The sequence below is a fragment of the Enhydra lutris genome, unplaced genomic scaffold (assembly GCF_002288905.1).
Source record: "Enhydra lutris kenyoni isolate GAN:26980312 unplaced genomic scaffold, ASM228890v2 scaffoldscaffold5, whole genome shotgun sequence".
In the NCBI taxonomy this organism is placed as follows: domain Eukaryota; kingdom Metazoa; phylum Chordata; class Mammalia; order Carnivora; family Mustelidae; genus Enhydra; species Enhydra lutris.
In genome coordinates this window covers 2,435,856-2,451,098 of record NW_019154089.1, presented here as the reverse complement: position 1 = coordinate 2,451,098, position 15,243 = coordinate 2,435,856, and the positions used below count along the sequence as shown (strand labels likewise).

Genomic DNA, 15,243 nt, shown 5'->3' with positions numbered 1-15,243 from the left:
ATCTGCCTGCTTTGATTGTCTGCTTCTAGAGATGGGAAAGAGCTAATGGTTTATGGTTTTCACAGGATGGAAGGTTCCTTATAATAAATCTTTTTTGAATTTTGTTTTGTAGGGGGGTACGTTAAAAGCAGTAAAATCTTCCAAAGGAAAGAAGAAGAGAGAGAGCATAGAGGGGAAAGATGGCCGGAGGAGAAAAAGTGCTTCGGACTCTGGGTGTGACCCTGCATCAAAGAAATTAAAAGGAGACAGGGGTGAAGTAGACAGTAATGGGAGCGATGGAGGTGAGGCGAGCCGAGGGCCCTGGAAAGGAGGGAATGCCAGTGGAGAGCCAGGGCTGGATCAGAGAGCCAAGCAGCCACCGACTACATTTGTCCCCCAGATTAACCGCAACATTCGCTTTGCCACTTACACCAAAGAAAACGGCAGGACTCTGGTGGTACAGGATGAGCCTGTAGGTGGGGACACACCTGTACCTTTCACTCCATATTCTCCAGCCACAGGTCAAACACCTTTGGCCCCAGAGGTGGGTGGAGCCGAAAACAAAGAGGCAGGAAAAACATTGGAACAAGTTGGCCAGGGCATTGTGGCTTCAGCAGCTGTGGTCACTACCGCCAGCTCCACCCCAACCACGGTGAGGATCTCAGACACTGGCCTTGCAGCAGGGACTGGGCCGGACAAACAGAAAGGCGGCCGGTTACAGGCCCCAGGAGAGGTGAGTTGTTTCAGGGGCAGATTTGCAAGATTTGGGTTCATTTTCTTACCCTACTTTAATGTTAACACATTAAATAGCATCTAAAATGCCCCAGGGAAGGAGCATTTCTGAGGTTTGCTTAAATTGTACTCTGAATAGTCCTTTACTGCTCGTTGGGCAAATGTGTATATTTTAATAACTTTATTAGCTCTTAAAAGTCACCCGAACAATTGCACTAATCAAAAACTGATTATAAAACCCAATTTAATGAGATGCTCAAATAGATCTGGTGGGGAATCTTTTTAATTCAATTATCTATTTAGTTCACATAGTTGTTGAGCCTCTACCAGGCCTATGAGAGGCAAGGTTAATGAATTATAGTGTTGGTAACAGTGAACACTATAATTAAGGCTATGTGAAAGTGACTATTACCATCCCCTGTTTTTAGTTCATCATTTTCTGTGATATTTTCCTTTGAGACTAGGCTTCTTTCCATGAGTTGATATGGCCATAAAAATTTCTTTTTTCTTTCTAACTTACTCTTTTTAATCCTTACCTGGAAAATTTGATGGAATTAATCACAGTAGTATCCAACTTACTATGTTCTTTTTCCGGTATACATGTTCCTTCCTGAAATGGAACTTCTGTTAAATACAAGTTAGCATCAAGTTGGCTACCCAATCAAATTTGAAACACTATCAAAATCATTTCTTACATGATGCTAGTCATTTTTTTTTTTTTTTTTTGAGACTGGCTGTTTCCTCAAGTTGGAATATGAAATACAAAGACAAAATACTAAATGATTTTTTAAATTACGTATAGGAAACTACTGTGTGCTAAGTACTGTATATTATAAACAAAGAATTGAAATCCCTGTTTGAAGGAGCTCACATCTTAAGATGGAATCATTTTAGGTATAACAGTGCCCAGTAAAACATGGCATATATTTCACCTGACTCCTTCCTCTCCTGAAAGATGCAGTTTGTGAATCCTTAGTGTTCAGGCATGGGGAGGGAGGTGAAAGGTCCAGGCAGAAGAGGAGAAGGCCTATAAAATGGAAATTTCACACTATTCATGGTTTGTCCTCTATTGACCAGCATTCCCAAGATAACTAGGTGAGGATCTTATGTGGATTTCCACTGTGTGTAAGTCATCATATTGCTCAAATTAATTAAACTCCAGTTCATGTCAAAGGCAATATAGATGTAAAGGGGGATTACAAAGTAGACCACATTTTATATGCTGCAGGAGGAGACACACTGAATGCTGTTATTCTTGGGGTAGCAAAGCTGAATAGAGGAAATTTAGAGTCAAAGGGCATTTTCCAAACAGGTTGGAGAAGTTTCTGTGACTGTATCAGTGATTTTGGTAATGTGTCAGCCTAAGTATTGTCCTGGGATCTGATTTAAAAGTACAGAAATGGAAATTTCCACTGTGAAGTCAAATCTAAAATAGGGACACAGCCCCCAGGAAACTTCTTGCCCTAAAAATTAAGTTGAAATCACTTTGTCATAACTTTCTTACAAGAAAAGGATTTAAAATTTAATCATTTGAGGGAAAGTGAAAGGCCATCCAAATTATTTTTCATTCATGTGTATTTATTTATTTATTTATTTATTTATTTATTTGACAGAGATCACAAGTAGGCAGAGAGGCAGGCAGAGAGAAAGAGGGGGGAAGCAGGCTCCCTGCTGAGCAGAGAGCCAGATGCGGGGCTCGATCCCGGCACCCTGGGATCAGGACCTGAGCCAAAGGCAGAGGCTTTAACCCACTGAGCCACCCAGGTGCCCCAGTGCATTTTTTTTTTAAGATTTTATTTATTTGAGAGAGGAAGAGTGAACGAGAGAGCACAAGTAGGGGGATTAGCAAAGGGAGAGAGAGAAACAGGGTCTCCCCACTGAGCAGGGAGGCCAAAGTAGGACTCGATCCCAGGACCCTGGAATCATGACCTGAGCCAAAGGCAGATGCCTAACTGACTGAGCCACCCTGGTGCCCCAACACTTTAGTGCTTTTAAAAGTTTTTTTTTTTTTAATGTCATGCAGCACTTCTTTTTAATTTTTATTTTTTAGATTAATTTATTTCAGAGAAAGAGTACCTGAGTGTGGGGAGGGGCAGAGGGGAAGCAGATTCTTTGCTGAGTACGGAGCCCAGTGTGAGGTTTGATCCCAGGACCCTGGGATCATGACCTGAGCCGAAGGCAGAGGCCTCAACCCACTGAGCCACCCAGGCGCTCCCTGTATACTTATTTTTAAAGAGTAATTTTAGTAGTGAAACCTGAGCTACCCATGCTGGATTGTTGGAGTCATGCAGGTGTCAAGGCTCCTGGCCAAATTCTGCTAATGAAATTACAGCCAGGGTGGGTGGCTCAGTCGGTTAAGTGTCTGCCTTTGGCTCAGGTCATGATTCTGGGGTCCTGGAATCAGGGCCTGCATCCTGCTCCCTGCTTACCCAAGAGTCTGCTTCTCCCTCCCCCTCTGCCCTCCCCACACTTGTGCGCTCTCTCTTTCTCACTTTCTCTCTATGAGGTAAATAAATAAAAGTCTAAAAAAAAGAAAAAGAGAAAGAAACAAAAGCCGGTCATTAGGGGTGTGTCTTTCTATTCTTTTTTATTGGGAGGACATGTAAGTCAGTAGTTGTTGATTGGTGGGAAGGAAAGGAAAAAGAATAATGGGGCGCCTGTCTGGCTCAGTCAGTAGAGCGAGTCTTGATCTCCGAGCCACACGTTGGGTATCAAGTTTACCTTTAAATAAATCAACAAACAAACTTCAGGTTTTTAACTCAGAAATGCCATGAAGCAGACTCTGTAGCAGCTGTCAACTGGAGGCAAGCCACAGGTAGCCTGCATGGTTCTAATGTGTCTGTGCCACCCTCAAAGTCCTAACCTAGACTCTCTTGCATATTTAAAGAATACCTTAAGTAAACAACACCCCCCTTTTGGACAATAGCCATTTCCTTTATCTGGAATAATTTTTTGAATTGTGGAAAAGTAACCATTAAATTTACCATTTTAGGGGTGCCTGGGTGGCTCAGTGGGTTAAGTCTCTGTGTTCAGCTCGGGTCATGATCTCAGGGTCCTGGGATGGAGCCCCGCATCAGGCTCTCTGCTCAGCGGGGAGCCTGCTTCCTCCTCTCTCTCTGCCTGCCTCTCTGCCTACTTGTGATCTCTCTCTCTGTCAAATAAATAAATAAAATCTTTTAAAAAAGTTACCATTTTAACTATTTAAAGTGTTATAATACGTGGTATTTAGTACATCTACAGTGTTGTGCAACCGATAGTACTTTCTAGTTCCAAAAATTTTCATCATCCCAGAAGCAAGCCTGATACCCGTTAAGCAGTCCCGGAATAATTTTTGTTACCAATATTTTAAAATGAATGTCTAGAGATAGCATTCTCTCCTACCTGAAAGTTGATTTTAAGTGTTGAGACCTGGGTGTGTATATGAAAGGGATCCTGCCCTTCTTTACACACACACCTTTTATTCACATGCAGAAGTTAAGATTTTCAAGGTGAAAAAAAGGAGTGTTTTTTCATTCTTCAGTTTGTTAGGCTGAGTACTTAATGTTTGGTGGGTGTATGAGTATCTGTAGTTCTTCTGTTTGGAGGCTTGTTAGATCCTAATGATAACAAAAGGGTTCAGTGATGAGTGTGCTTTTTTTCTTCCTTTTTTTTTTTTTTTTTTTTTTTTTAAGTTTTTAATGTAGGCTTCATGCCCGGCATGGAGCCCAGTACAGGGCTTGAACTCACAACCCTGAGATCAAGACCTGAGCCAAGATCAAGAGTGGGATGGCTAACCGACTGAGCCACAGAGGCTCCCCATGAGTGTGCTTTCTATAACTTAATGTCTTCAGGTGTAACTTTAATTGAAACAGATATTCAAATTTTAGGTTGATTTGGACTCATAAATAAATGGCCAGATTCTAAAACAATCCATCTTGGGGAGTTTCAGACTAATAAAGAGAATTTTTTCCTTAATGTGCAGTGGGCTTGTCATGGGATGGAAGTCACTTTTGTAAGATGGGCAGGTAGTTTAAATGAATCAAAACTTTTAAATAAATCAAAACTTTGACAATAGCTGAGGTCATTGAAGTGGATTAATATTACAGGGCCCCTAAATTCATTTCATAGTAAAAGCTCTGTCTGTCTGTTCAGGAACCCTTTTCTCCTGCTCCTGGTAGAGTTTTCATTGCCAGATAGAAACTAAGAAGCCTACACAGCCTCCTGGTGCTATGACAGCCAGTTGGCTAACAACCAAGGGAGTGGTAGGATGAACATCCTGCTATCTCTAAGAGCTCTCTTGTGTTAAAGATGCCCTTTATGTGGTCTGTGGCAGGTTTCCTCCTTAATGCTGGTGAGATGTAGTTTTAAGAGCAGTTTTCGTGGAATTGTAGGAGAGAAAAGTTGATTGGACCCACAAGAAACATTTGCCTAAGTCCAGAAAAGAGGTAACAGGGTTGTCAAGAGAAAGCAGCATCACTAACTCTGGCTATCTTCTTTTCAGAATTCAAGAAATACCGTTCTGGCCTCTTCTGGATTTGGAGCATCTCTCCCAAGTTCATCACAACCTTTGACTTTTGGAAGTGGAAGGAGCCAGTCCAATGGGGTTCTAGCCACAGAAAACAAACCGTTGGGCTTCTCTTTTGGCTGTAGCTCTGCACCAGAGTCTCAGAAAGACTCTGATCTCTCCAAAAACTTGTTTTTTCAGTGCATGTCCCAAACCTTACCCACCAGTAACTACTTCACTACCGTTTCAGAGAGTTTGGCTGATGATTCCTCCAGTCGAGACTCATTCAAACAAAGCCTTGAGAGCCTGTGTAAAGGCAGATCCACTCTTGGAGCAGACACTAAATCAGGCTCTAAGGCTGGCAGCTCTGTGGATCGGAAGATGCCTGCAGAATCCATGCCTACCCTCACGCCAGCCTTCCCACGGAGCCTCCTAAATCCCCGCACCCCAGAGAGTCATGAAAATCTATTTTTACAGCCCCCTAAACTATCCCGAGAAGAGCCCTCTAACCCTTTCCTTGCATTTGTGGAGAAAGTTGAACATAGCCCTTTCAGCAGCTTTGCATCTCAGGCATCAGGTAGCTCTTCCTCTGCTACCACGGTCACCTCTAAAGCCGCAGCCAGCTGGCCCGAGGCTCACTCCTCTGCAGATTCAGCATCCTTAGCAAAGAAGAAAACCCTCTTCATCACAACTGACTCCTCTAAACTGGTGTCCGGTGTTCTGGGCTCAGCTCTTACCACCGGAGGTCCAAGCCTCTCTGCCATGGGGAATGGCCGCTCTAGCTCGCCCACCAGCAGCCTCACCCAGCCCATTGAGATGCCTACTCTCTCCTCCAGCCCCACAGAGGAGAGGCCAACTGTGGGGCCTGGGCAGCAGGACAATCCCCTCCTCAAAACCTTTAGTAACGTCTTTGGCAGGCACTCAGGCAGCTTTCTGTCCTCCCCAGCAGATTTTTCACAGGAGAACAAAGCTCCTTTTGAAGCTGTGAAAAGGTTCTCACTGGATGAGCGAAGCTTGGCTTGCAGACAGGACTCGGACTCCAGTACCAACAGTGACCTGTCAGATTTGAGCGATTCTGAGGAGCAGCTGCAGGCCAAGACGGGCATGAAGGGGATTCCAGAGCACCTAATGGGGAAGTTGGGCCCCAATGGGGAGCGAAGTGCTGAGCTATTGCTGGGCAAAGGCAAAGGGAAGCAGGCCCCAAAGGGCCGACCGCGGACCGCCCCCCTGAAAGGTGATCTTGCTGGGGTTATCCATTGCCTTGGCTCTGGCACTGGCCTCGAATGCCCGCCTATTGTGCTCCTGGGCAGCAGAAGCCCTTCCTTTGATGGGAAGTTCTATAATCACGTGGAATAAAATAGCCAGAAGGGCCCAGTAGAGGCCCCTCATGCAACCTTATGGTTCAGGGCAGGATTGCATCTAACCCAGCAGCGTTACTAAAGAGGGATACCTACCTGTGTAATGATAATCCCACAGAAGAGGACCCTTGAGACTCCTTTTGCTCAGGAGCTCTTTCCTGGTGTTTTTTTCATCTCTTTCTTCTCTTTGGCCCATCCTCTTTAATTTAGAGGAGATACTGAGTACAGCCTTTCATAGAATTACTTTAGCAAAAAGAATCACCCCTCAAATTTGCTTCTCTCTGTTACACATATAAGGTTTTAACACCTCTTCCAAAAGCCATTAACTCCGATGCTGTGAGGTTATGGTCCAGAATTACGTACGGGCAAGTATCTAAGAAAGTCGAATGGTGAAAAGTAACTGTTATCATTAGGAATTGGTATCCTAATGGGGGTACAAGAGTTGTTCGTAGAATAGTTGTATCCCTAGAGGCTAAAGGCAAGTGGCTATTTTCTGCTTTCTTGGGTTTTTCTCACCCGTGCCAGGGCTATTTCCTCTCAATGGGACACTGCTCACAAATTCTCTCCATGGTCCTTAGCTTCCAGTTAAGCCTCTTTGCTCCCTCCCTTTCTGTCAAGGATGGGTCTGGTAGGCACAAGCCAAGCCACGGCAAGGAAGAATGAGCCAGGTCAGGACAGAATGCAGCACCAGGAGGATCATGTTATTGGGTCTCATTAATACCAATCATGACCAGCTGTTTCTCCCCCTTCCCTTTCCACAGTTGGCCAATCAGTGCTGAAAGATGTGAGCAAGGTGAAGAAGCTGAAACAGTCTGGAGAGCCCTTCCTGCAGGATGGGTCCTGCATCAATGTAGCCCCTCACCTGCACAAGTGTCGGGAGTGCCGCCTGGAGCGGTATCGGAAGTTTAAAGAACAGGAGCAAGATGATTCCACTGTGGCCTGCCGCTTCTTTCACTTCCGGAGGTACCCAAACCGGTCTCTGTCTCCTTCCCCGTTTCCATTTCCCACTCTTTCTCTGAATCTCACATCTTTTCTTTGTTTTCCTTAACCCCTTGGCTCTGGGGTCTTTGCTCTGCCATAGGAGCCACTCAGGTGCTTGGATTGTGAAGTGACTGGTGGCTTTGTCCCAAGGGAATTGAAGCTGACCAGTCTGAACAGTTTAAGAGAAACCCCAGCAACTGTCCCAAGGCTGGAATATGCTTGTGGAGCTAGGGTGGGGAAAAGATAGAGTGGGGGAAAAGATAGATTTGAGGTCATAGAGTTAACAATGGGTCCATATTTTCTTTTTCTTTTTTTAAAGAAAAAGGCCCCTGAGCTTTGTTACATTATTCTTAACTTCGGTTCCATTTGAAACCAGTGGTATAAGCAGAAGGATGCGTGTTGTGGTGTATATGTGCCTGACCACTTACTCCTTTTTGGTACTGAAGTAACTTGAGGGGCGCCTGGGTGGCTCAGTGGGTTAAGCCTCTGCCTTTCGATCTGGTCATGAATCGGGGTCATGGGATCGAGCCCCGCATCGGCTCTCTGCACAGCAGAGTCTCTCTTCCTACTTGTGATTCCTCTGTCAAATAAATAAAATCTTAAAAAAATAAATAAATAAAGTAACTTGACTCTCTGAGAGAGGAAGAAGGAAAATTAGGAGATAATGGGAATTGTCCTTGAAATAGAGATAACTGACAAATCCTGGGACTGTCCCCTGCTCTTAAACCGAACAAATGCTTTTAGTCACTTTTCTTCTGCTTGATAAACTTAGAAATTCTTCTTCTAATTTCTTCTGAAGATTTTATTTATTTATTTGACAGAGAGACAGCGAGAGAGGGAACACAAGCAGGGGGCGTGGGGGTGGGAGAAGCAGACTCCTCGCTGAGCAGGGAGCCCCACGCAGGCCTCCATCCCAGGACCCTGGGATGATGACCTAAGCCAAAGGCAGAAGAATTTCATCTAAATGACCTTTCAGGAATTCTTCATTTGTAAAATAAATCCAAATGATTTATCCACATAGTATGGATTCACTCAGCAAATATTTACTGAGCACTTAACTATGTGTCAGACATTGTTGTGGGCACTGAGGGTTAAACAGCATATAAAACCATAAAGATCCAGACCTTAGGAGTTTGCTGAGGAGGCAGATTAAATATTTATTTAATAATAATAATAATTAATAATCAATTAATAATTAATTAATTAATTGTAAGGCATGTTAGCTGATAGTAACTATGAGAAAAATAAAGACAGAAGAGGATTGAAGTAAGGGGAGGTTAAGAGAAACTGTAGTTTAAATAGGATGATTTTAGAAACTGAGATTTGAGTAAAGACCTTGAGGAGGCGAAGGAGTAGTTTGCACATTTTCCTGGGAGACAAGTATTCCAGGTAGAAGGCGCAAGAGCAACTGTCCCAAGGCTGGAATATGCTTGTGGAGCTAGAGTGGCGAAAAGATAAGAGTGGGGGAAGGATAGATTTGAGGTCATAGAGTTAACAATGGGTCCATATTTTCTTTTTTTTTTTTTTTTAAGATTTTATTTATTTATTTGACAGAGAGAGTGACAGCAAGAGACGGAACACAAGGAAGGGCGTGGGGGAGGGAGAAGCAGGCTTCCTGCTGAGCAGGGAGCCTGATCAGGGACTTGACCTGAGCTGAAGGCAGACAGTTAACAACTGAGTGACCCAGGCGCCCCATCTGCCCATATTTTAAAAGAATACTCTAGGGACGCCTGGGTGGCTCAGTTGGTTAAGCAGCTGCCTTAGGCTCAGGTCATGATCCCAGCATCCTGGGATCGAGTCCGGCATCCGGCTCCTTGCTCATCGGGGAGCCTGCTTCTCCCTCTGCCTCTGCCTGCCATTCTGTCTGCCTGTGCTTGCTCTCTCTCCCTCTCTCTCTCTGACAAATAATTAAAATAAAATCTTAAAAAATAAAAAATAAAAAATAAATAAAAGAATACTCTAAGGGCCTTGGCTTTTATGTTGAAAGAGAAGTCACTGAAGGTTTTGAGCTGATGAGTGACACTGGGGAATGTTTTAAAGGATCACTGTAATTGCCTTCTTGAGAATAGATTATATTGAGGCAGAGGCAGAAACATGGAGAAGTAAGGAGGTTGTTGGAATTATCTAGGTGAGAAGTGATGGCCTGCTGATGGAAGTGGTGAGTCTGGTTGGATTAAGGATATATCTTGAGTGGGTCCCTAGGTGACTCAGTCGGTTCTTCCTCTCCCTCTGCCTGCTGCTCCCCCCTGCTTTTGCTCTCTCTGTTTGTAAAATAAATAAATAAAATCCCCCCCCAAAAAAATATATTTTATATATATATATTTTTTAAGATTTATTTATTTGACACAGAGACAGAGAGAGATCACAAGTAGGCATAGAAATAGGCAGAGAGAGAGGGGGAAGCAGGCTCCCTGCTGAGCAGAGAGCCCGATGCAGGGCTCGATCCCAGGACTCTGAGACCACGACCTGAGCCGAAGGCAGAGGCTTAACCCACTGAGCCACCCAGGCGCCCCAAAAGAATATATTTTAATTTTTTTTTTAATTTTTTTTTTAAAGATTTTATTTATTTATTTGAGAGAGAGACAGTGAGAGAGAGCATGAGCAAGGAGAAGGTCAGAGGGAGAAGCAGACTCCCCATGGAGCTGGGAGCCCGATGCGGGACTCGATCCCGGGACTCCGGGATCATGATTCCCGGGATCATGACCTGAGCCGAAGGCAGTCGTCCAACCAACTGAGCCACCCAGGCGTCCCCAAAAGAATATATTTTAAAGGGAGACCTCATATGATTTTCTGATGGGTTAGATGAGGAGTATGAAAGAAGGAATGAAGTCAAAGGTGTTTCTACAGCTTTTGACCTAAAAACTGGAAGTGTGGGATTGCCATTTACTGATAAGGAGATTTCTCAGGGAAAAGCAGGTTTGGGGAAGAAAATGAGAACTTTAATTTGGGCTTCTTAAATTTGAGAAGCCTGTTAGATTTCTTTTCTTTTTTTTTTTTTTAAAGATTTTATTTATTTATTTGACAGATGGAGATCACAGAGAAGCAGGCAGAGAGAGAGGAGGAAGCAGGCTCCCTGCTGAGCAGAGAGGCCGATGCGGGGCTGGATCCCAGGACTCTGGGATCATGACCTGAGCCGAAGGCAGAGGCTCCAATCCACTGAGCCACCCAGGCGCCCCTGAGAAGCCTGTTAGATTTCTAGATGAAGATGTTGAGAGGGCAGCTGGAAACTTAACTCCTGAATTGAGGGGGAAAGTCCAGGCAGGAGGTTAAAAATTTTAATGTCACCGGGTATTTAAAGCTGTATGTCTGGGCACCTGGGTAGCTCAGTTGGTTAAGCATCTGCCTTCGGCTCAGGTCATGATCCCAAGGTCCTGGGATCGAGCCCCGCATCGGGCTCCCTGCTTGGTGTGGGGAGCCACCTTCTCCCTCTTCCAGTCCTCCTGCCTGTGCTCTGTCAAACAAACAAACTAATTAATTAATTAATTAATTTTTAAAAAACTCTTAAAAAAAAAAAAAGGCTGTGTATCTGCTTGAGGAGTCCAGGTGTAGTTAGAAAAGAGAAACATTCCTAGGACCAGTCCTGGAGTTCTGCAATATTGAGAGACTAGAAAGATGAGGAGGAGCTGGTAAAGGAGGTTCAGAAAGAATAGCCAGTAAGATGTCCTGGAAGGCAAGTGAAGAAAATATTTCCAGGAAGGAATAATGAACTGTGGCAAATAATGGGGATTGAGTCAGGTCAGATAAGGACTGAAAATGACCATTGGATTTAAGGGGGCAAATGACCTTGTCAAAAACAGTTTTGGTATGTTGTGGTGGAGGGAAGCCTGATAGGAGCAGATGAAGAGAAAATAAAAGGGAAGAGGAACTGTTGACAGTTTAGACAACTCTAAAGAAATGTTGCTCTTACAAACAGATAAATAGAGGAGTGTGTGGGATTGAGAGGATTTTTTTGAGATAGCAAGTTTATAAATACCAGAGTGATTCAGTAGGGAGGAAATGAGATGATGTAGACAGGAGAGTATGTGATGTGATGCCTATGCAAGAGGGTAGGTTGTAGAGCATAAGTGGAGAGATGAGTCTTGGCTGGGAGGTCCATTCCTAGCAGCAGCAGGTCAGATGGAGGAACATGAGCACAGTTGCAGGAAGGCCTGGTAGTATGGTGGGGGGAACTTGCGGGACATCTCTTCTGGTTCTTTGTATTTTCTCAGTGGAATACATAGCAAGGTCCTTATGGGAGAAATTATACTAGAGGTTAGAAAAGAAAGGTGAGGATATGAAACAGGCATCTAGGAGAGTGTGCACCAGGAAACTCTTGTGACTGGGAGGCAACATGAAGGGCTCACCTGACTTAGGTAGACATGAATTTCAAGTGTGACAGTGAGCGTGGCTGTTTTCCTCTGGTCATGGTCAGTGGTGTGGGTGCACATGTCAAACAGGCAGATAGAGAAATTGCAGGGCATTTATGAGGACAGCTTTTTTTTTTTTTTTTAATGTTTTATTTACTTATTTGTCAGAGAGAGTGAGTCAGAGCAAGAGTGAGCACAAGCCGAGAGAGCAGTAGGCAGAGGGAGAAGCAGTTTCCGAGCTGAGCAAGGAGCCTGATGCGGGACTGGATCCCAGTCAAGACCTGCGCTGAAGGCAGACGCTTGACTGGCTGAGCCACCCAGGCGTCCCCTGAGGACAGCTTTTTTTTTTTTTTTTTTTTTAATTCTGTCTTTTTTTTTTCTTTTTTTTTTTTAGATTTTATTTATTTATTTATTTGACAGACAGAGATCACGAGTAGGCAGAAAGGCAGGCAGAGAGAAAGGGGGAAGCAGGCTCCCCACTGAGCAGAGAGCCCAATGTGAGGCTCGATCCCAGGACCCTGAGATCACGACCTGAGCCGAAAGCAGAGGCTTTAACCCACTGAGCCACCTAGGTGCCCCTGAGGACAGCTTTTTATTTTTTTTTTTATTTTTTTTTTTTATTTTTTCATAAGAGACTCTTTTTTTTTTTAAAGATTTTATTTATTTATTTGACAGAGAGATCACAAGCAGGCAGAGAGGCAGGCAGAGAGAGAGGAGGAAGCAGGCTCCCCTAGAGAGCAGAGAGCCCGATTCGGGGCTCGATCCCAGGACCCTGAGATCATGACCTGAGCCGAAGGCAGCGGCCCAACCCACTGAGCCACCCAGGCGCCCCTGTTTTATTTTTTAAAGTACCCTGCTTTATGAACTTATTTATTTCTCTTTTTAAGATTTTATTTATTTGACAGTGAAAGAAGGAACACAAGCAAGGGGAGTAGGGGAGGGAGAAGCAGGCTTCCCACTGAGCAGGGAGCCCGATGCAGGGCTCGATCCCAGAACCCTGGGATCATGACCTGAGCCGAAGGCAGACGCTTAATGACTGAGCCACCCAGGCACCCCTGAGATCAGTTGTTTTTGGGTTTTTTTTGAAGATTTTATTTGTTTATTTGACAGATAGAGATCACAGGTAGGCAGAGAGGCAGGCAGAGAGAGAGAGAGAGAGGAAGCAGGCTTCCTGCAGAGCAGAGAGCGGGATGTGGGGGGCTCAATCCCAGGACCCTGGGATCATGACCTGAGCCGAAGGCAGAGGCTTTAACCCACTGAGCCACCCAGGCGCCCCTGAGATCAGTTTTTTAAAGAACACAGACATAGTTAAGTGTTCACAGGTCTTTCTGCTAGTGAAGAGAATGCATACTGTGTTGATCAAATAGAGTGGAAAATTTTTTTTTCTTTAAGTATGTCTGCATCCAGTTTGGGCATTGAACTTGCAACCCCAAGGTAAAGAGTTGGATGCCCTTCCAGCGGAGCCAGCCAGATGCCCTCCAGGGTGAAAATACTTACTGCATGCTGATTGCTCTTAAGTCCTACCTAATGTTTTTAGCTCCAAGGGTTTTAGGTGTGTATCAGTTTGCCCGGCTGCTGCTGTTTACCATGTATTTGATTATCTACCTTCCTATCTCAGGTTGATCTTCACTCGGAAGGGGGTGCTCCGTGTGGAGGGATTTCTGAGTCCCCAGCAAAGTGACCCTGATGCCATGAACCTGTGGATTCCCTCTTCCTCCCTAGCAGAAGGGATAGACCTAGAGACCTCAAAATACATCCTGGCTAACGTTGGGGACCAGTTCTGCCAGCTTGTGATGTCCGAGAAGGAGGCAATGATGATGGTGGAGCCACACCGTAAGATACCCTCTTGCTTGTTTTCCCAGCAGTCCTGCTTAAGAACTTTACTTTTTGTTGCTTAAAGGAGGAGTGGTAGGAGTGGCAGGTGGCATTTTCTGTGGATGAGCTAAGACTGATAAGACTTTTCTTTGTAGAGTAGCTGAGGCCCTAACTGTATCCAGCAGACCTCATTCCTTCCTTGATCCCTGTCTGGGTTTCGGTCACCCTGAATATTTTCAGTTTGCTTTGAACCAGTTTATAATAGTAAGTGATACATGGTTTGTGAATAGATGAAGTGCTACTGGGTACCATGTTTCACACCTAGACCCCACCATTGTTCAGATATTTTTGATATTTCATGTCTGTGAGATATTATACCCAAGGAAAATTCTCCTATGAAAATTTTCCCTACATTCCAAGTGAAGAATCCTCTTACTTCAAACTCCCCCAAATTGAAATTTTTACATTATCTTAAGTAAAAACAATGTGGCATTTATTTTCGTTGACACTTGTTCAGAAATATTAGCAGTAGCATGTTTTCTTTCTCTTAACATTTATAGAAACAGTAACTTTTTACATCTTTGAGTTTTATTGCTGGACAAAACAGTTCGAGTAGCAGTCAGTGGATCTGGGGTCTTTTGCTGTTATTCACAATGATCAACGCCAACAATATTCCTCTTCCTCTTTCCACCAGAGAAAGTGGCATGGAAGCGAGCAGTGCGTGGTGTACGGGAGATGTGTGATGTATGTGAAACAACTCTCTTCAATATCCACTGGGTTTGTCGCAAATGTGGATTTGGGGTCTGCCTTGACTGTTACAGGCTCAGAAAAAGCCGTCCACGCAGTGGTGAGCAAATATTGTCCTGTTCAGTTCTAAAGGTAACCTGTCATTGGAGGTATGGGACTTGAAGCCAGAATGGGTTTGTGCCCCCTCTTGAACTGCTTAGCTTCCCTCATTTTTGTTGCATTGTGAGGCCTTAACAGTTGCCAATATTCCAACCTGACTGGGTAGGCTAAAAGAAGCCAAGAAGGGTTATTCTTTACCTTCTGTTGTTTCTCTCTCTCTCTCTTTTTTTTTTAAACAACATCTTTATTGATGTTACTATATAACTCACATGCTCTAAAATTCACCCTTTTAAGGTGTACAATTCAAAAGTTTTTAGTATATTCTCAAGGTTGTGCAACCATTTCCACTATCAAATTTCACTCTGGTTGCTCCAAAAAGAAATGTTGTACATATTAGCAATATTAGCAATAACTGTATTCTCCCTCTGCTCAGAGAGAGCAGATGGTAATGGTAACCATTAATCTACTTATTGTCTCATCTCTGTAGAATTACCTGTTGTGTACCTGTCTTATAAATGGAATCATACAGTATTTGGCCGCCTTTGACCTTTTACTTCAGCATACTGTTTTAAAGCTTCATCCATGCTATAGCACGTATCATTAACTTATTATTTTGTATTGCCAAATAATATTATATTGTATGGATATACTACATTTTGTTTATCTGTTCTGATGGATATGTAGGTTGTTTCCATTCTGAGCT

The 15,243-nt window shown here is 43.9% G+C and overlaps 1 protein-coding gene across 2 annotated transcripts in view; it reads left to right on the top strand.

Moving 5' to 3' along the window:
* Nucleotides 1-15,243, top strand: part of LOC111140753 (lysine demethylase 3B) — an 82,689-nt gene that overhangs the window by 40,818 nt on the left and 26,628 nt on the right. The window contains exons 9-12 of one of the 2 annotated variants that reach the window (XM_022492947.1): nucleotides 5,491-6,428; nucleotides 7,314-7,515; nucleotides 13,498-13,712; nucleotides 14,389-14,541. In XM_022492947.1, the coding sequence (XP_022348655.1) occupies nucleotides 5,491-6,428; nucleotides 7,314-7,515; nucleotides 13,498-13,712; nucleotides 14,389-14,541 (1,508 nt within the window). The remainder of the gene's footprint in view (nucleotides 1-5,490; nucleotides 6,429-7,313; nucleotides 7,516-13,497; nucleotides 13,713-14,388; nucleotides 14,542-15,243) is intronic. The other variant, XM_022492946.1, reaches the window with a different exon arrangement.